General features: G+C 35.9%; 1 protein-coding gene across 3 annotated transcripts in view; it reads right to left on the bottom strand.

Moving 5' to 3' along the window:
* SPRED1 (sprouty related EVH1 domain containing 1) overlaps nucleotides 1-21,932 on the bottom strand; it is a 134,661-nt gene that overhangs the window by 35,872 nt on the left and 76,857 nt on the right. For all 3 annotated transcript variants that reach the window (XM_024568384.4, XM_024568386.4, XM_024568385.4), the window contains exons 3-4: nucleotides 14,100-14,268; nucleotides 11,811-11,860 (exon numbers count right to left, since the gene is read on the bottom strand). In XM_024568384.4, coding sequence (XP_024424152.1) covers nucleotides 11,811-11,860; nucleotides 14,100-14,268 — 219 coding nt within the window. The remainder of the gene's footprint in view (nucleotides 1-11,810; nucleotides 11,861-14,099; nucleotides 14,269-21,932) is intronic.

Raw genomic sequence — 21,932 nt, 5'->3', positions numbered from 1 at the left:
TGGGCGCCAATTGCAAATGGAAAGTGGGTGAAGTAACAGGAAATGGCGCAGGTACTGAGTAAGCCTCCAGCAGCCAGGCAGCAGCACTGTCCCCTCCCAGACGCCTCCCACACAAACAGAGCAACACAGCAGTGAAGCGGTTGCCTGCCCTGGTGATTACCTAAAGCTCCACCCCATACAATGTAACAGATAAATCAAGACAAAGAGTCAAAGCACAGCTCTACTTAATCCACAGAAACAAACATAGGGAGGCTGCCAAATTCAGCAGACAAAGAAATATGGCTCAAATGATAGAATAGAACAAGAACCCAGAAAAAGAACTTAACGAAACAGAGACATGCAGAGTTCAAAACACTGGTGGTAAGGATGCTCAGAGAAGTCACTGAGTACAGCAAAAGTATAAACAAAGAAATGAAGGTTCCAGTAAGTGAAATAAAGAAAAATCCACAGGGAACCAAGTGTGAAGGGAAGGAAGCCGGGGTTCAGATCAATGATTTGGAACATAAGGAAGAAACCAACAGTCAACCAGAACAGAACGAAGAAACAAGAATTCAAAAAAGCGAAGAGAGAACCAAGATGGACGCGTAGGTAGACACACTGCGCCTCCTCGCACAACCAGAACTGACAGAGAATCGAACGGCAAGGGGGACCAACACCAAGGAGATAAAAAATAAACATTCATCCAGACCAGTAGGAGGGGCGGAGACTGACAGCCCGGGAGGAGAGGACTCGCATTGCCGTGGAGGGACCGAGACTGGCGGAGTGTGGGACCAATGGGGCAGGCAGTCTGACCACAAGGAGACCCTGCGGCCCCACATTCGCACACAGATAAACCAAGAGGGCCCGACGCAGAGTGGCAGAGAACAGGGCAGGCAGAGTGGAGGGTAGCGTCCCGAGGCCCCACATTCGCGCATAGGTAAACCAGGAAGAATGACTGGGAGCGAAGCAGACTGCGCAACCCAGGGCTCCAGCGCGGGGGGGGGGGGGGGAACAAAGCCTCAAACCTCTGGGTGAAAACACCCGTGGGAGTTGGGGCGGCAGCAGGAGAAACTCCCAGCCTCATAGGAGAGGTCGTTGGAGAGACCCACAGCCTAGAGTGTGCACAAGCCCACCCACTCGGGAACCAGCACCAGAGGGGCCCAATTTGATTGTGGGTAGCAGAGGGAGTGACTGCAATCCGCCAGAGTGGAGCGGGCGCCATTACTCCCTCTTGGCCCCTCCCCCACGTACAGCATCACAGTGCAGGGACCAGCATTACCCTGGCCCTCGGAACACCTAAAGCTCTGCCCCTTTAAGTAACAGGCGCACCAAGACAGAAAAAAAAAAAAAGGCCCAAATGACAGAACACTTCAAAGCTCCAGAAATAATTCAACTAAGCAGCGAACAGATAGCCAACCTATCAGATGCACAGTTCAAAACGCTTGTAATAAGGACGCTCACAGAATTGCTTGAATTTGGTTGAAAACTAGATGAAAAAATGAAGGCTATGCTAAGAGAGACAAAGGAAAATGTACAGAGAACCAATAGTGATGCGAAGGAAACTGGGACTCAAATCAATGGTGTGGACCAGAAGGAAGAAACAAACATCCAACCAGAAAAGAATGAAGAAACAAGAATTCGGGAAAATGAGGAGAGGCTTAGGAACCTCCAGGACATCTTGAAACGTTCCAACATCTGAATTATAGGGGTGCCAGAAGGAGAAGAGGAAGAACAAACAATTGAAAACTTATTTGAACAAATAATGAAGGAGAACTTCCCTAATCTGGCAAAGGAAATAGACTTCCAGGAAGTCCAGGGAGCTCAGAGAGTCCCAAAGAAGCTGGACCCAAGGAGGAACATACCAAGGCACATGATAATTACATTACCTAAGATTAAACAAAGGGAGAGAATCTTAGAAGCAGCAAGAGAAAAGAACACAGTTAGCTACAAAGGAGTTCCCATAAGACTGTCAGCTGATTTCTCAAAAGAGACCTTACAGGGAAGAAGGAGCTGGCAAGAAGTATTCCAAGTCATGAAAGGCCACAACCTACATCCAAGATTACTGTATCCAGCAAAGCTATCATTTAGAATGGAAGGGCAGATCAAGTGCTTCTCAGATAAGGTCAAGTTAAAGAAGTTCATCATCACCAAGCCCTTATTATATGAAGTGTTAAAGGGACTTATCTAAGAAAAAGAAGATCAAAAATAGGAACAGTAAAAATGACAGCAAACTCACAGTTATTAACAACCACACCTAAAACATAAACAAAAGCAAACTAAGCAAACAACTAGAACAGGAACAGAACCACAGAAATGGAGATCACATGGAGGGTTATCAACAGGGGAGTGGGAGGGGGGGAGGGGGGGAAAGGTACATAGAATAAGTAGCATAAATTGTAGGTAGAAAATAGACAGCGGGAGGGTAAGAATAGTATAGGAAATGTAGAAGCCAAAGAACTTATAAGTATGACCCATGGACATGAACTACAGGGGGGGAATGTGGGAGGGTGGAGGAGGGCAGGATGGAGTGGAGTGAAGGGGCGGAAATGGGACAACTGTAATAGCATAATCAATAAATATATTTAAAAAAAAAAGCAAGGAGAGAATAGGAAGACTCTGGGACATTTCCAAAATTGCCAATATCCAAATCATAAGGATGCTAGAAGAAGAGGAAGAACAAGAAATTGAAAACTTATTTGAAAAAATAATGAAAGAAAGCTTTCCTAATTTGGTGAAGGAAATAGACATACATGTCCAAGAAGCACAGAGGGTCCCAAACAAGTTGGACCCAAAGAGGAACACAGCAAGACACCTCATAATCAAAAAGCCAAAGGTGAAAGATAAAGAGAGAATCTTAAAAGCAGCAAGACAAAAGTAGAGAGTTACTTACAAAGGAGTTCCCATAAGACTGTTAGCTGATTTCTCAAAAGAAACTTTGCAGACTAGAAGGGACTGGCAAGAAGTATTCAAAGTGATGAAAAGCAAGAACCTATAACCAAGATTACTCTATCCAGCAAAGCTATCATTTAGAATGGAAGGGCGGATAAAGTGCTTTCCCGACAAGGTAAAGCTAAAGGAGTTCATCATCACCAAAGCCTTATCATATGAAATGTTAAATGGACTTATTTAAGAAAAAGATCAAAGCTATGAACATTAAATCGGCAATAAATTCACAACTATCTGAACAACTGAATCTAGGAACCAAACTAAGGAAACAACCAGAACAGGAACAGAATCATACATATGGAGATCATTTGGAGGATATCAGCTGGGAGAGGGAAGGGTAAGAATGGGGGAAAAGATACAGATATCAAGAAGTATAATTGGTAGGTACAAAATAGGGAGACATTAACAACAGTATAGGGAATGGAGAAGACAAAGAACTTACATGCACGACCCATGGACATGAACTAAGGGAGAGCACTGCTGGACGGAAGGAGGTATCAGGCAGAGGGAGGCAAAAGGGGAAAACTGCGACAACTGTAATAGCATAATCAATAAAATATACTTAATAAAATATACTTAAAAAATTCTTCCCATAATCCAACTCCCTTGAAATAACACCTATTTTTACCTGACATATCTTTCTAGACTTCTTAATGTAGGCATCTATGTTTACTCTCAAGGTGTATTGTGATTCCATTTATATTTTAGATCCACATAGTGCCTTTTTTTATTTCATAATTTATAATGGACCTCTCCCTGTGTCAATATGTAAAGATATACATGTGATTTGAAATGGCTGCAAAGTTCAGTATTTTTTGTCATGTATTCTATAGGCAATATTCTATATATGGGCATTAGATCACTTCCCACATTTTGTTAAGTACATAGCAATGCACAACTCCTTATAAATACGTCTTGGTGCACTGGTAATATTATTTCTTTAGGATTAATTCCTATAAATAAAATTACTGAATAAATGATATGCATATATTCCAATTATATTACAAAGCCACCCTCTAGCAAGCTTATGTATCATCTGAAAATCCATCAGTGGTATATGACAGGGACCGTTTCTTCACAGCTCTGCCTATAGTGGGTGTTATCGCCAATCACTGTCAGTCTAATTAAGAAAAACATTTGTATTGTTATTTTCCAAAAAGATTACCTGTACCATTTCCATAAGTAAAATTAATAATAACCAAAATACCTTCTCAATCTGGATATAAATGAATAAAAGGTATTCATAGTCAAGTTTGAATGTTTTTTACTGGATTATAACCCTTTGAAAAACAATTACTATAGGAATATGGAAATAATCAAAAGTGAGGTGGTGGGAAACGGCAAAAATCTTCCTCAAGAGCAGAAAATTTAATATATAATATGCATAAAGACTGTACATATATGTACATGATGCTTTTAAAAAATTATATATCACAATTATATATACCCACATTCAATGTTTTTAGTGTTGTGCTGGCATAAGCTCATCTGTATTATCTATAAAGTAACCCACGCCAATTTTAATGTACAGTAGAAATCTGTTTCACTCTCAGAGGCCGGTATAATAATTACTCTCCCATGGTTGCTAAGAGATTGTTTAGCCTTTTCTTTTTGCAAGACTACTATAGCAATTTTGCATGTAGAGGCAAAAGGATGCTGGGTAAAACAATAAAATAATTCTGACTGTAGCTCTCTGCCAGAATATGAGCCTAGACGACAGCTGTGGAGAAAAAAAAAGACTCTGCTTCTCTCCTCCCTTTGTCTCTTCTTCTTTTATTAATTGTGAAGCAGAGAAAAACTAAGTGTTGTTCTGCAAACCTTTTTGAGTGGATATTTATTTCCCAATAAATAATCAAGTGCGAAAAAGTGGTATCAGAGTCTACTTATTGCTCAAAAAACTTCATTTGTGTAGTTGCATTATCACAAATCACAGGATACAGAATGTGTGGCTGCATCATATCCAACAATATAAGTTTTTAATAATTATACTATTAGTTTATTTTAGCATGATTGAAGAACTTCAAAATGTTCTTCAATAAAGAAATGCTGTATCTTAGCACTGCATATGTTGAAAATGCTACCAAAGTTATTTTTGGCATTAAAATTATATACTCAAATTATGCAAACTTAGCACAGAGAAGGAAAAAAAATAACTAACAATTCCATGAATAATCCAGTACCAATTCATTTTAGATTTGACCCCGACTGTCTCCTGTTAGTTCATTAGTTACTTTTGATTAGTTTAAGATAACTGCCTTTGAGTTTTTAATTTCACATTTGTCTATGAGCTTTGTCTGAAAACATTAATAGCATACACAGTATTTTGTTTACACAACCTGAATGGAATAAGAGAAATGTGACACGATATAATGCCAAGTCACCCCCACCACCAAAAAAAGGAAAGCAAGTCCCCCGCCCCAAGATTAAGCAACTGAAAAACTGAACTACCTTTCTAATGAAACTTTAGTTTGACTTAAAAGCAGTATTGGATTTTCAGAAATTGTTTATTGTCTATAAATCTGAATTAATAGGTAGTAGTTACGCAGTTCCTGGTAACTATATAAATCTTTATACAATCCTTTAACTCGCAAATCTATTTCTAAAATTTTATCCTCAGGTCACGTTCAGAAATACCAACAAAAATTAATATAAAAGACTATGGAAAATAAATGTTGAATGAAATGTGATTGGTTAAATAATCAGTGCAGTACTATTACAAGATACAATGGCTAAATATGAACCATGTGGGTTCAAAATTTTATGATTTATCCTATTAAAATTCAACCACCACCATCACCACCACAAACAAAAATCTTAACAAAAACACAATAAAAATGGAAGAGATCGATCCTGATGGTGCTTTTAAAAAGAAGTATGTATTTAAGTAAAACATGAAAGAATTAAAAAAATAAAAAACTAGGCAGGAGTACCTAAAATATTAATAGCAATTATCTCTGGTTGGGAATAAACAATTCCTGATTTCTTCTTTATAATTTTCTAACTATCCAGATACTCTACATGAAGATGTACTAGTCTAAGAGTCAAGAAAAAAAATTAAACAATGAGAAAACATTACACAAAAGGTTATAACTTTTTTCTCCCTTATTAATAATAAATAAAACTCTAAAATACACTAAGATTGGGGGAACTTAACTATGTAAAATAGCACTTAATGTAGAATGGTGATAAATCACAGTAATATAAAACCCATTTTGATAGGTAAATAAAACCTATCATTAATAACTTAGTTTTCAGATATAGAGCATCATTAAAATATTACCACATTTGAAAATTAGTACACAAACAATTTATATCCTCCTCGTCCATAGCAAAATTACTTTAAACCAGCAATTTTCAACTGGTGTGCTGCAACAATTTTTTAAACATGTGATACCTGATTATTTAGTTAGGGGCACTGACCTCTTTTCCCTTAGATTGTCAAATTAAAAAATGACAACAGCCAATATAACATTAGCCGCCCAATGTGAATGAATCAAAATTATATTACTTTTTGGTCAGATTGGCAAAATATAATTTTTCTGGTATGCTGTAGAATTGCAGTTTATATGTGTCATGAGATGAAAAAGATTAAAAGTCACTGCTATAAACAATAAATGTAAATCACAAGCCTTTAATTATTTTGGCTCAGAAATGACATTACCCAATTCTAAAAAAAGATAAGTCAGTCAACTACTTCTCAGCCAAAAGAAAAGATATGAAAACTTTTCACTTCAGATCAATTACGTGTCATCTTTCTGTTGCCCCAAAGCATGAACTCTGAGAGCTTTTCCTCTTACAACCTTAAGTCTGCCGTGAGGTGAACTTTATAGGTTTTGTTACCAATCTAGCATATCTGAGCACTTCGAGCTATTGTAACTGAAAATTCCAGTTAAAGAGACAGTATAAAACTGATCTTAAAACAAATATAAGCTAGCATTAAAAAACAAAGAGGAAACCCTTAACAGGCTCATTAAATTAGTCCAAGAAAGAAACCAAATAAAAACAACATTCCTACCTACTTTATTGCTTAGGTTAAAAAAAAATCCTAATTTTGGAAGATTTTTCTCCAATAACCCTTTCTTGGGTACCAACTATGTATATGACTGGTGCTGTACTAAACATCAGGAAAGATGTGCAAGATAAAATTTTAAATCCAAGTAATGATGTGTTATGAAACCCTTCAAAGACAGATAAGAAATACGAAGGTAAACGTTTTCCTGTTGATTTCTAATAACTGATGAGGATACTGGTTATACTGAAAGCAGAAAGTTGTCCCTTGGTAAACAATCAATGTCTAGCATAGTTATTGAAACAGAAAGGGTGCTCAAATATTTGCTAAGTGAATTAATAAATACTCAAAAGGGACAGAATCTCCAATCTGATGTTTAATGCTGTAACATTTATGATCTAAATATAACAATCATTACCTCCTCTGGGCTTAAAAAATTAGATAATGGGTTACTCTTTTAAAACCATTTTAGTTGTCTTTGCAAATAATCACCAATAAAGTGAACCTGACATAACCACTATCATAAATCAGTCAATCTGATTAACAGTCAAATAATTTCAAAATATTTATCCCAAGCCGATAGGTGAGTTATGAAAAAGGATTTACTTTACCCAAATAAAGTAAATAAATTAGAATACTTTATACCTCCAATATATTATTACAAAATAAGAAGCACATGCAAAAACTTTGGCATATCATGAAATAATAAGGTAACTTTAAAAGTTTTCTTTGGTAGTTTAATTCTAGATGTTGATTCATTTATTGTTTTAATCCTCATCCGAAGACTTTTTTTTCATTGCTTTTAGAGAGAGAAGAAGGGAGAAAAATCGATGTGAGAGAGAAACATCCATTTGTTGCCTTCTGTATGTACCCCAAGAGCAGGAACTGGATCTGCAACATAGGTTTGTGCCCCGACCGGAATCAAACCTGCAACCTTTTGGTTAACAACGCTCCAAACACCTGAGCCATGCCAGCAAGGGCTGGACATTGATGCTTTTTAAAAATTTTCAAACAGGGTACTCAGAAAAATTTACCTTACATGTTTGCTAGCCTCTTAGTATCTCTCCCCACCTTTTTCTGTATGTGTGTCACATGTCACTTAGTTGGCTCCCAACTCCTGGCAACCCTATGAATGAGTGATGTCCACATTTTTTGGTCCACCTTTTAAAACTGAATTATAATCAAATTTACTTTCAGCATAGGGAGCAATTCAAAACATGTTCCCCCATTTCTAGTCCCATATTTTGATTGATACCAGAACAAAATGGAAACTTGGAAAAGCTTAACTAAAAAAATGAATTTTTTTGCATTTTATTACTTACTTCTTATACTTAACTCCCACTCACTATATATTTAAAATAATAATTAACCATCAATAAAATAAACAGATTCAATTATTTAAATACACAAACTCTTACATGTACAATAGGGGACTAGTAATTAGGATGTATCTATTATGAACACAAACAGACCATTAGAAATTATAAACTTGAAAACATATTTAGAAAAACATAAAATGTTATTTAAGTAGAAAAAACAGATTACAGTATAATAATATAATAATACATGTATGTATACATTTATGTGTACAGGAAAAAACCCAAAGGCTATATTTAAAAATATGTATGGTGGTTATCATGGATCACAACTTGTTTTTACTTTAAACTTTACTGTATTTCTCAAATAAAATGAAAACATTTCTATAATCTGACTACAAATGTACATAAAACATTTTCCCATGTCTTTAGGTCTCAACTATTTTTACAATACAAATGATTATTAATATGACATATGCATACAAATTTGGATTCTTTTAGTGTCATTCTAAAAATATTAAGTTACTGCAGCACACTTAAAAATACAGAAAAGTACTAATAAAAAAGCCACGTAGGTCAGAATCCCACAATCCAAAGTAAGTAATAAAAATATTAACATTTTAGCTGAGTAATGATAATACCGTATAATTTTCATCTTTTTATTACTCAATATATTGCAAGGAAGTTCATAAATAATAAATTTTTAAGTTATATAACAAAATATACCTTAATTAATTCAACCATTCCTATTCTATTCAGATAGGTTATTTTTTAAAAAATATATTTATTGATTATGCTATTACAGTTGTCCCATTTCCCCCCCCACTCCACTCCATCCTGCCCACCCTCTCCCTCCCACATTCCCCCCCTATAGTTCATGTCCATGGGTCATACTTATAAGTTCTTTGGCTTCTACATTTCCTACACTATTTTTACCCTCCCCCTGTCTATTTTCCACCTATCATCTATGCTACTTATTCTCTGTACCTTTCCCCCCCCTCTCCCCCTCCCACTCCCTTAATGACAACCCTCATGTTCTAGTTGTTTGCCTAGTTTGCTCTCGTTTTTGTTTTATGTGTGGCCATTAATAACTGAGTTTGCTGTCATTTTTACTGTTCCTATTTTTGATCTTCTTTTTCTTAGGTAACTCCCTTTAACATTTCATACAATAAGGGCTTGGTGATGATGAACTTCTTTAACTTGACCTTATCTGAGAAGCACTTTATCTTCCCTTCCATTCTAAGTGATAGCTTTGCTGGATACAGTAATCTTGGATGTAGGTCCTTGCATTTAATCTTGGGTAATGTAATTATGATGTGCCTTGCTGTGTTTCTCCTTGGGTCCAGCTTCTTTGGGACTCTCTGAGCTTCCTGGACTTCCCGGAAGTCTATTTCCTTTGCCAGATTAGGGAAGTTCTCCTTCATTATTTGTTCAAATAAGTTTTCTATTTTTTGTTCTTCCTCTTCTCCTTCTGGCACCCATTAACTCGGATGTTGGAATGTTTCAAGATGTCCTGGAGGTTCCTAAGCCTCTCCTCATTTTTCCAAGTTCTTGTTTCTTCATTCTTTTTTGGTTGGATGTTTATTTCTTCCTTCTGGTCCACACCATTGATTTGAGTCCCAGTTTCCTTTGCATCACTATTGGTTCCCTGTACATTTTCCTTTGTTTCTCTTAGCATAGGCTTCATTTTTTCATCTGTTTTTCGAACAGATTCAACCAAGTCTGTGAGCATATTGATAACCAGTGCTTTGAACTGTGCATCCGATAGGTTGGCTATCTCTTCCTCGCTTAATTGTATTTTTTCTGGAGCTTTGAAGTGTTCTGTCATTTGGGCCTTTTTTTTTTTTTTTTTTGTCTTGGCGCATCTGTTACTTTAAGGGGCGGAGCCTTAGGTGTTCACTGGGGCGGGGTTGTGCTGGTCGCTGTGCTGTGAAGCTGTACGTGGGGGAGGGGCCGAGTGGGAGCAATGGCGCCCACCTCACTCTCCTCCAGCTTTCAATCTTTCACTCCGCTACCCACAATCAAACTGGGCCACTCTGGTGCTGGCTCCCGAGTAAGTGGGCCTGTGCACACTCTAGGCCCCTGTGGGTCTCTTCAACAACCTCTCCTGTGAGCCTGGGAGTCTCTCCTGCTGCCGCCCCAACCCCCACGGGCGTTTTCAATCAGAGGTTTGAGGCTTTATTTCCCTGAGCCGGAGCCCTGGGTTGCGTGGTCTGCTTCGCTCCCTGCCGTTCGTCTGGTTTATCTGTGGGCGAATGTGGTGCTGCGGGGTGCTACCCTCTGCTCTGCCTGCCCCGCTCTCCGCCACTCTGAGTCCGGCCCTCTGGGTTTATCTGTGCAAATGTGGGGCCGCAGGGTCTGCTAGTGCTCGGACTGCCTGCGCCATTTGTCCCACACTCCGCCAGTCTCAGTCCCGCCACAGCCACGCGAGTCCTCTCCACCCCGGTGCCCGTCTCCGCCCCTCCTACCGGTCTGGATGAATGTTTATTTTCTATTTCCTTGGTGTCAGTCCCCCTTGCTGTTCGATTCTCTGTCAGTTCTGGTTGTGCGAGGAGGCGCAGTGTGTCTACCTACGCCGCCATCTTGGTTCTCTCTGGTTATTTTTATTATCAATATTTTATACATACACCCTCAAAAATCTGCGTATAAAATTTTTTTGTGCATCTCTATTTCTTTAGTATAGATTACTGGAAATTGATGCACTGGATGTACAGGCATGAATGCTTCTAATTTAAAGGCTTTTTAATACAAATTACCGAACAGCTTTCTACATTTTCTCCAGCAGGCCATCACTGTCAATTTCATGGACAGACACAGTGTGGGGTAATACCAATTTTTAAACCTTTGGTCACTTGGTAACTAAAATATGTTAACTGACACTACTGTTGATTATCAGTGAGATAAAACAGAGGGGTATCCATATGTTTATTAAAAATTTACAATTCTTTTTCTGTAAATTTTTTAGAAAAGTACCCTGCCTAAGGGGTGAGGTATCTCTGATAGTTAATTTTATGTGTCAACTTGTCTAATCTGTGATGACAAGCTATTTGGTCAAACACCAGCCTAAATGTTGTTGTGAAGATAATTTTCGGATGTGCCTACTAACATTTAACCAGTAGAATCTGAGTCAAGATTACCTTCCATAAAGTTGGTAGATCTCGTAATAAAAACACTCAAAGACAAGACTGAAGACCGCAAAGAAGAAGAAAGTCTGCCTCGAGACTGCCTTTTGACTCAAGACCAAAACATCAACTATTACCAGAACTTCCAGCATGCCTGCCTACCCTGTGGATTTAGGACTTGACAACCACGAGCCAATTCCTTCAAACCAAAACAAATGTATGTATGTATGTATGTATGTATGTATGTATAAAATTTCCAAATCAAAACTTTCTATATGTACATACATACATGTATTGGTTCTGTTTCTCTGTATTTCCTGATGAATACAGTGTCTTAGAAATTTTCTTCAAAATTTACGAGTTGCTTACTTATTAAAGCCAAGTCATTTCCTCTATATCCTCTATGTTTAAAAAACTTCTTTCAAGCCAACTACTTACTTGTAAGTCATCTTCTGCTCCTTCAGTCTCATTTTTTAATGCTGGGCATCCTAAGAAAACAGGTAAAAGTTTAATTAAACACAGAATTTTTGTCTCAGATTTTAGTATTATTGGCTAATTGATTATATCACTACAATACTACTATAGGAGACTAATCAGAGATCATTCTGGACTGTTTGGCAACCAGTCAGATGTTGGTCACTCATACTTGCCCCTTTATTAGAAGAACAGAGAATAAACTGATGTTTTCTTCTTCTGAAGGTCAATTCCCAGTTACTCACTAAAAAGATGTTGTATTACTTGTGTGTATGTGAAAGTGTACTATTTCTAGAAAGCCCTGCTACTGATTTCTCTGAAATACTCAAACTGCTAATTAGAACACATGCACTACACACTCCCCTGGTGTTAGGTGATGCCCATGCATGATTTTTTCAAATTTTTGAAATATTCTGACCCAGGAAACAGTATTTAGTACCAAGAAGTAGGATTTTACTTGTTCTGGTAAGAAAAAGAAACAAAAGAGTCTTATTCCACTACTGACAGTCAATGGCCAACTACATTGACCTTTGTGCATCAATGTCTTCATATGCATTTTCATTATGTTCAAGAGTGCCTTTAGTTCCAACAAATTAATCAAAGATGGATTTTTCCTAGCAATCAACTCTGAGTTTATGCTAACCTTGACAGACATAGCTAGCATGGAGATGAGCCCTTTGAAAAGGGTTTCATAGTTTTTCCTTACTGTCACAGAAGGTTAAGGAAGAGAAATGATCAGTCTATATGGAGACCAATAATAATGCTAATCAGTATGTTTAAAATAATGTTTAAAAATAACAAGACAAGTTGAATACAGCAGTCTATTCTACATGGCTAGGAGTTTGGATAATGATTTTCTCTTTAAAGTACTGGTTTTTAACCTCTAGCTAAATAGCAAAATTAACTGGGAAACTTTAAAAAATACTGATGCTGGAGCATAGTACCAAATCAGTAATCTCAGAAATCTCTGTGAGGCTAGGCACAGATAATGATGCATTTTTTATTTTTAAGTTTTTTTCCAGCAGTTTGAGAACCACAACCTCTGCTAAAGAATCTGAGGATACATATTCATTTGTTTTTCTAAATTCATAATATAATCATTCAACTAGCATAACAATTCCTCATCACATTTGAAATATCTAGAACTTAAAAAAAAAAGAAAGAAATGTTATCAGCTCCACTCCCCAAATAGTTTGACTTAACTCACCTGGAGTGGGAACCCGTTATTCTATTTCTCAAAAGCCTCCCAGTTAATTTACATATGCAGCCAACATCAAGAACACTGACATAAAAAGAACTTATGGGTACTCGTAATAAAAATAAAATGACTGCTATCATTTCACAGAATTTTTTTCTGAACTGGAAGTCAAAGATTATTTATTTAGCAAACTCTACTCTTTTAAAGTAATCAAATAGATTATTTAACCACTGTTTCAAGCACTATCAATACAAATCTCTACTAAGCATTTCCATGTTCTTGTATATGGTCTGTCTCATAATTAGTTCATTTCTTCTAATTCTCCTCTGACAGTATATTCAAAATATACAAATCACAGTGTTTTCTAATATCTTGACTTGGTTATTTTAAAGTCACTGCTATGAATAGAGATAATATTCCTTCTTAATTAGAAAAACAAATCAAGTTTTGACTTGTTTTGGGGGAAGAAATGGGTTTGAATGTGATTTCTTTTGTTTAATTACATAGAAGCCAGTCTTACATATAAATACACTCTTCCTCTCTTTAAAACCTGAAAACTTTAGGATTAATCATCTTAACAGATTGGAAAGATATTACGAAGGGATAGATGGGGTTGTGGTATCTGCTAATGCTTGACAATGAAATCAGGTAAAAAAAAAAAAGTGTTCTGCCATTGAATAACTGAAGTCTACCTATATGTGATCGTTAGAAATTTTATCTTTATCATCACCAAAACAAGAATATGACTGATATAACATATACACAAGGACTTTGAAAATAGTACCTGACTGCTCCCCTCTTCTTTAAACTCTTATCTGAAAACACCTGAATTACCTGAAGGCTGCTGCTGCTGGACTATTTAAAGTAATCAATGTAATTGATATATATTATGATGTAATGAATATAAACAGACTAAAGAGCCCATTATTCTATCTTCACCTACAGTGAACTTTCAAAGCCTGATCACATATCACAAAACCTGACTTGGTTAAAGTAACTCTACTTTACTATATATAACTGATGAACAAATTAAGAAAATAGTCAAGAAAAGTTACCTTGAGAAATGTCCTCTATAGCTCTTCGAATACCTCTATCAAAAGCCCTAGCATCAGCAGGACTTTGAAAGGTAAGGCCAAATTTCTTGTCATCAATCTTCCAGTGGTGAAATGTTGGAGTGACCTTATTGTAAATGAGGTCCTTTTTAAGCATACATTCCAAAACCACCTGTCAAAAGTTAAAGGCCAAAAATTACTATACATATGTCAAATGCATCTCTTCAATACAAACTGGAGTGAGAAAAAGAGCTATTATATTTTAATAAGAGTATTTCAACCCTATGTTAATACAGAGGTCTTGCTACTGAATCTATTTTACAAAGTTGCTCAATACAGAAATTAAGATGAAACTAAAAAGGATTCTGGAAGATGGCAAAGAATCACTAGGAATCTGTCCTCCTCCTACCTAGACAATAATTTGCATTGGCAGAATCTGTCTGATGTAATGGTGTTGGAAGTCTGTAGCCTATTGAAGGCTTGTAACTTCCAGGGGAAGGCATAGACAGTAAACTGTGGTTAACCTCCATCAATTTCAATTATTAGCACAGTAGCAGCAATCCATCCATCTGACACGGCTGGGAGTTGTGCATGTGTTCCTGGAGCAGTATGCACACAAATCATGGGAGCCAGGATGGGTAAAAAGGATCCTGTCCTCCAAATATCAGGTATCTGTGCTGTTCTGATCACTGACTGCTGCTTCTGGTCATAGAGGTAAAAAGAAAGAAGAGGGTAGCCACTGCTGTTGTACTCTCTCTCATTGTAGCAAGTCCTTCCTTGTCAGAATGAAGTAACATCCAGGATATTTAAAGGGGCAGCTCCATTTTTTATGTCATTTTTCACTTTTTCCATTTTGGAAGCCAGACATTAAAGACTATAATGTGCAGAAACAACAACATATATGGAAAAAATTTGAAAGTGACTATGTATACCCAGGGAAAGGCTCAGAAAACACATGAGAAGACATTAAATTTATATCTTATTCTTTTCCTTGGCACAGAGACTGATGATACTGATGATGATGATGATGTAACAAAAACTGCAAGCCCTTCGGAAAGGAGAAAATCTGATTTCCAGAGTTACCACACTACTAGATGCAAATACCCACTGTTCAACCAAAAAATACCAAAGCATACAAAGAAACACTAAAGTAAGGTTGGCTAAAAGGGGGAGGGGGGGAATCAACAGAAACTGCTCCTGAAAAAGATCCCCCCCAGCAGAATAGACAAAGGCTTTTTAAAAACTGTCTTAAAAAGTACAAATTGGCAGTTATGTAATAGTCACAGTGATGTAAAGTATAGCATAGAGAATACAGTCAATATTGCAATAAATATGTATGGTGTCAGCTGCATATGAGACTTATTGGGGTGTTCACTTTGTAAGTTACATAAGTTTTTAACCATTGAGCTGTACACCTGAAACTAATATAATACTGAATGTGAACTGTAATTTTTAAAAAAACTGTCTTAAAGGTGCTCAAAGAACTAAATGAATACATGTAGAAAAATCAAGAAAATAATGTATGAACAAAATAGAAATATCAATAAAAAAGAAAAAACTTAAAAAGAAATTCTGGAGCTGAAAAGTATAATAACCACAACAAAAAAACTCACTAGAAGAATTAAAAAATCATATGAGCAGGAAGAAAAGAAGATCAGTGGACTTGAAAATAGAACAACAGAAATTATTAGGCCTGAGGAAAAGAAAAAAAAAAAGAAAAGCAAGCAGAGCCTAAAGGACCCATGAAACACCATCAAGAGAAGCAAAATACATGTTGTGGGAGAAAGGAGCACAGAGAATATTTATAGAAACAATGGTTGAAAACTTCTTAATTTTAAAAAATTTTATTTACTGATTCGGGGGAGGGGGAGAACACCATCGATTCTGTTGTTCCACTTACTGATGCATTCATTGGATGCTTCTTGTATGTGCCCTGACTGGAGATCAAACCTGAAACTTTGGTGTGTGGGGACAATGCTCTAATCAACTGAGCTACTCAGCCAGGGTGAAAGTTATCCAAATTTGATTTAAAAAAAAAACATGAATATGAACATGCAAGAAGCTCAACAAACTGCAAATGAGATGAACTCAAAGGAATTCACAGAGAATCCTAAGAAAGAGAAGTTAATCATTACAAACAAGAGATCCTAAATAAGGACGTTCACAGACTTCTCTTCAGAAACTGGAGGCCAGAGGATAATGGGCAGATTAATAATATCTCAAAGTTCTAAACAAAAAAAACCCTGTCAACCAGGAATCCTATACTGGGGAAAACTGTCATTCAAAAGAGAAGGAAAAATGAAAACACTCCCAGATAAACAAAAGATGACTTTGCTACCACTAGATCTACTCTGCAAAACATGGCCAAGGGAGTTATTCCTACAAGATGAAATGACAGTAGATAGTAACTTTAGTGCTATATAAAGAAATAAAAACCCCAATAAAGGTAAATGCACGCGCAACCATAAGAGCAGTATCATTGTAACAATGGTTTGTAACAGTAATTTTTGTTTCTGTACATTTAAGAGACTAACACATTTAAAGAAAACAAAAAACAATTACTAAAGTAAAAGCTAGTTATTAGTGTAACTAATTTTAACCCCAAATATTGTTATCTATAAAATTTAAGAGAGTAATGTATTTAAAAGATTACTTTATGATTCTGGGCACACAATGTATGAAGATGTAATTTTGTGACATTAACAACTGATAGGGGTAGGGATAAAGCTGCAAAGAAGTAGTCTCTGTATGTTATTAAAATTGAACTAGTATAAATTCAATTACTGTTTTAACTTTAAAATGTTACTGTAATCTCCACAACTACAAAAAACAAAGCTATAAACAAAAGGAAATGAGAGAGGAATTTAAGCATTTCACTACAAACAATTGACTAAACACAAAAGATGACAGGAATACAGGAAATGAGGAATTAAAAAGCTATAAGGTATATAGAAAACAAATAGCTTAACAACAGAAGTCTGTCCTTATTAGTAATTACTTTAAATGTAAATGAATTAAGCTTTCCAACCAAAAGAGAGATTAGCAGAATGGATCAGTGCATGTGATCCAACTATATGCTGTCAACAATGAACTCACCTTAAATCCAGAAATGAGTAGGTTCAAAATGAAAGACAGAAAAAGACATTCCATGCAAATAAAAAATAAAAAAAGGTTACAAGAAAGCAGGAGAATATAAAAAACATTTTTCCATCTATGTATACCATCAAAACTCCTGAAGCAAAAATTGGCATGACTGACGGGAGAAATAGATAGTTCTAAGATAATAACTGGAAACTACAATACCCCACGCACAATAACCAACAGAACAACCAGACAGAAGTTAAGGAAATTGAGGACTTAGCACAACAAACCAACTAAACCTAACAGACATATAAAGAACACTCTATCCAACAACATTTACATTTAAGAATACATACTTTTCTGAAGTGCACATGGGTCATTTTTCAGGACAGACCATATGTTAGGCCACAAATTAAATCTCAATATATTTTGAAATATAGGTATTACATGAAGTATCCTCTCTGATCACAATGGGATGAGTTCAGAAATCATTAACAAAAGGAAAACTGGAGAATTCATAACTGTGTCATTTAATTTTGGAAATTAAACCTTGCACTTTTAAACAACCACCTGACCAAAGAAAAAATCACAAGGGAAATTAGAAACATTTAAGAGAACTAAAACAAAAACACAGCATACTAAAACTTATGGTATGCTGTGCTAATAATGCATAGCTATAAACACTTACCTTAAAAAACAAAGAAAAATCTCAAATCAATGATGTAACTTTCCAACTTAACTAGGAAAAAAAAAAAAACTAAATCCAAACCTAGCAGAAAAAGGAAATAAAGACAATGGCAAAATAGAGAATAGAAGAATAGAGAAAAATCAATGAAACCAAAAATTGGTTCTATTAGAAAAAGATAAAAACATTGGCAAACCTTTAGCTAGAGGAGAAAAATCAGAAATGAACGTATAGACATCACTGCTGATTCTACAGAAATAAGATCTTACAATTGGATTATAAGAGTACTATGAACAATAGTATGGCAACAAATTGGATAATCTAGATGAAATGGACAAATTACCAAAAACAAAACAGACCAAATAAAATAAGTCAGAAATAAATTTAAAAATCTCAATAGGCCTATAACTACTAGAGATTGAACAGTAATAAAAAATCTCTCAATCAATAAAGAAAAACCCTGAAATTGATGGCTTCATTGGTAAATTATACTAAACATTTAAAGAACTAATACCAATACTCTCAAACTTTCTGGAAAAACTGAAGAGAAGGTAACACTTCCAAAGTCATTCTGTGAGGCCAGCACTTCCCTGATACCAAAGTTAGACAAAGACACTACAAGAAAACTGTAACCCAATATTACTTTTGAACACTGATGCAAAATTCCTCAATGAATACTAGCAAGCCAAATTCAGCAGCATATTGAAAGGATTATATACAAAAGGGATTTATTCCTTGAATGCAAAGATTGTTCAACATATGAAAACTAATCAATATAATATGTCACATTATTATGAACAGGATTAATGAAAAAACAACATGACTGTCTCAACTAACACAGAAAAGTTATCTGACAAAATTCAAAATCTTTTCATGATAAAAACACTCAACAAACTAGAACTAGAATGAAAATACCTTAACATATTTGACAACAATGTGAAGACCACTTGGGGGGAGAAAGGACAGTCTTGTATTTTTCCCGTCACCATTTATCCCCCTTATAACCTCTTCCAACTTCACCTACACCCCTACCCCTGTAAAATCACCGCACTGTTGTTCATGTCCATGAGTCCTTTTAGTTTTTAGCTCAATATCTCCACCCCCAAACCCCATTCTCAGCTGTCAGCCTACTCTCTATGAGTCTGTCTATTTTGCTTGCTAGTTCAGTTTGTTCATTAGATTCCACATGAGTGAAATCATATGGTATCTGTCTTTCTCTGACTGGCTTATTTCACTTAGCATAATGTTCTCCAGGTCAGTCTTTTCAATAAATGGTACTAGGAAAACTGGATATTCACATGCAAAAGAATGAAGCTGGACTCTTCTTAAACCATATACAAAAATTAACTCAAATGGATCAATGGCCTAAATAAGAATTAAACAATAAAACAGAAGAAAACACAGGACAAAAGCTTGACATTGGATTTGGCAATAATTTCTTGGATATGATGCCAAAGGCACAAGTAACAAAAGAACAAATAATGGTGTACTACTGTTCTCTTCCAAACTCCATATGCAATGATGTCATATTGACTAAAATCAGCCATGGCAGGGTATGTAAATGCTATAAATCACTGCCTTTTCCTCCCTCCTGGAGTGCTGATTGTTAAACCTTTACCTACTTATCACTGAATTAATGATTTTTTATAATAAGTTTTAATTCTGAAATAACCAAGAAGGTGACTAGATTCTGTCTTGCCTATTAGAGACAACGTAATGAAATTGCCTCAAGTTTTCTTTCCTATACTTTGATGATTCTACTTGTATAACATAACAATTCATACTTATCTAGGGCTTTTATGTGTTAGGTCTTTGTTAGGGTATTTTGTAGAGATTTACTATTTGTCACAACAACGATTTTGCAATATAAATAATAAAATTCATAATAAAATTAAATTCTGGAATTAAGAAGTTAAAATTTCTGTACAGATTACTGTAATATTTCTACTATATTCATAAACAGTAAAAAAGCAGTATGTATTTCAGAAAAGAAGGCTAAATTAAAATCGTTAAAAAAGAGGACATAAAAAAGTGAATTTGGTCTTATAACTATTACATAAAAATATCACTGAATTAACATTTAATAATGAAAATATAACTGAATTAATACATCTTAAATTTTCCTAAGTTGTTTTCCAAATATTTTCTTTCAGAAAAATATAATTTCAACATGATGTACACTCATCTCTACCACTTGTTTACAAATGGCATCTAGTTTTAGTGGACTTTAAAAAAAATATTTTTTAAAAAATGAGCTTTAAAATACATCAAGGAAATGGGAAGAATAATGAACTAGCTTTTGACTCACACAAATACTTATGCAAGAATGTTATTCCTAAAAGTCATGAAAATACTGAGATTACATGCCATATCACCTTGTATGAAAAAAGTGTACCAACTAATTGTAAACTATATGTCAATTTGTATTATTAACTTTTATCTATAAAATGATATTAGGAAACAAAAATACTTTACTGTTCATGTTATATATTTAAAGTAGCATAAAAATAATTATTCCTTAGGGAAAGGCTACTATGGTAGTAACCATTTAGAATTTAGGAACGGGAAGTGAGATTTTTTTTTTTTTTTTTTTTTTTAAGATAGACAGGTGCTAGGTGTGGAGGCCCTGAACCTGTAGGTAAGGAGCTGGATTGCGGCCCTGCATGTCTGCTCCATACAGCGACTTTGGGAAAGGAGGAGACATGCTTCTAGATTGCATGGCTTCTTTAATTATTGTACTGGAACTGTTACATTCAAGAAATGAAGATATCATGCCATCTGTTGTTTTGGACTGCCCTGGCTGGGTGGCTCAGTTGTTGGAGCATCGTCTGTGCACCAGAAGGTTGCAGGTTTGATTTCTGTACAGGGCACATATCTAAGTTGTAGGTTTGACCCCTGGTCGGGGCACATACAGGAGGCAACTGATCAATGTTTCTCTCTCTCTCTCTCTCTCTCTCTCTCTCTCTCTCTCTCTCTCTCTCTCTCTCTCTCCCTCCCTCTCTCTCTCAGATTAATCTAAGAGCAATAAACATATCCTTGGGTGAGGATTAAATTTAAAAAAAATTGGACTTTCTGCCACAGTCAGTATAAAGCAACAGCTAGTTTGCGGAATTTTGTTGTTTTATTCTGTTGAATTTAGGGTGTTGTTGGTTTGCTTATGACCTGATATTTTCATTGTCTTTTTTAAAAAAATATATTGATTGATTATGCTATTACAGTTGTCCCATTCCCCCCCACTCCACTCCATCCTGCCCACCCCCTCCCTCCCACATTCCCCCCCCCATAGTTCATGTCCATGGGTCATACTTATAAGTTCTTTGGCTTCTACATTTCCTACACTATTCTTACCCTCCCCCTGTGTATTTTCCACCTATCATCTATGCTACTTATTCTCTGTACCTCCCCCCGCCCCTTCCCACTCCCCTATTGACAACCCTCCATGTGATCTCCATCTCTATGGTTCTGTTCCTGTTCTAGTTGTTTGCCTAGTTTGCTCTCGTTTTTGTTTTAGGTGTGGTTGTTAATAACTGTGAGTTTGCTGTCATTTTTACTGTTCCTATTTTTGATCTTCTTTTTCTTAGGTAACTTCCTTTAACATTTCATATAATAAGGGCTTGGTGATGATGAACTTCTTTAACTTGACCTATCTGAAAAGCACTTTATCTTCCCTTCCAATCTAAATGATAGCTTTGCTGGATTCAGTAATCTTGGATGTAGGTCCTTGCGTTTAATCTTGGGTAATGTAATTATGATGTGCCTTGGTGTGTTCCTCCTTGAGTCCAGCTTCTTTGGGACTCTCTGAGCTTCCTGGACTTCCCGGAAGTCTATTTCCTTTGCCAGATTAGGGAAGTTATCCTTCATTATTTGTTCAAATAAGTTTTCATTTGTTTTTGTTCTTCTTCTTCTCCTTCTGGCACCCCTATAATTTGGATGTTGGAATGTTTCAAGATCTCCTGGAGGTTCCTAAGCCTCTCCTCATTTTTCCAAGTTCTTGTTTCTTCATTCTTTTTTGGTTGGATGTTTCTTTCTTCCTTCTGGACCACATCGTTGATTTGAGTCCCAGTTTCCTT

The sequence above is a fragment of the Desmodus rotundus genome, chromosome 7 (genome assembly GCF_022682495.2).
Source record: "Desmodus rotundus isolate HL8 chromosome 7, HLdesRot8A.1, whole genome shotgun sequence".
In the NCBI taxonomy this organism is placed as follows: Eukaryota; Metazoa; Chordata; class Mammalia; order Chiroptera; family Phyllostomidae; genus Desmodus; species Desmodus rotundus.
The sequence above is the reverse complement of the archived record's forward strand: the minus strand, read 5'-3'. Positions and strand labels throughout refer to the sequence as shown.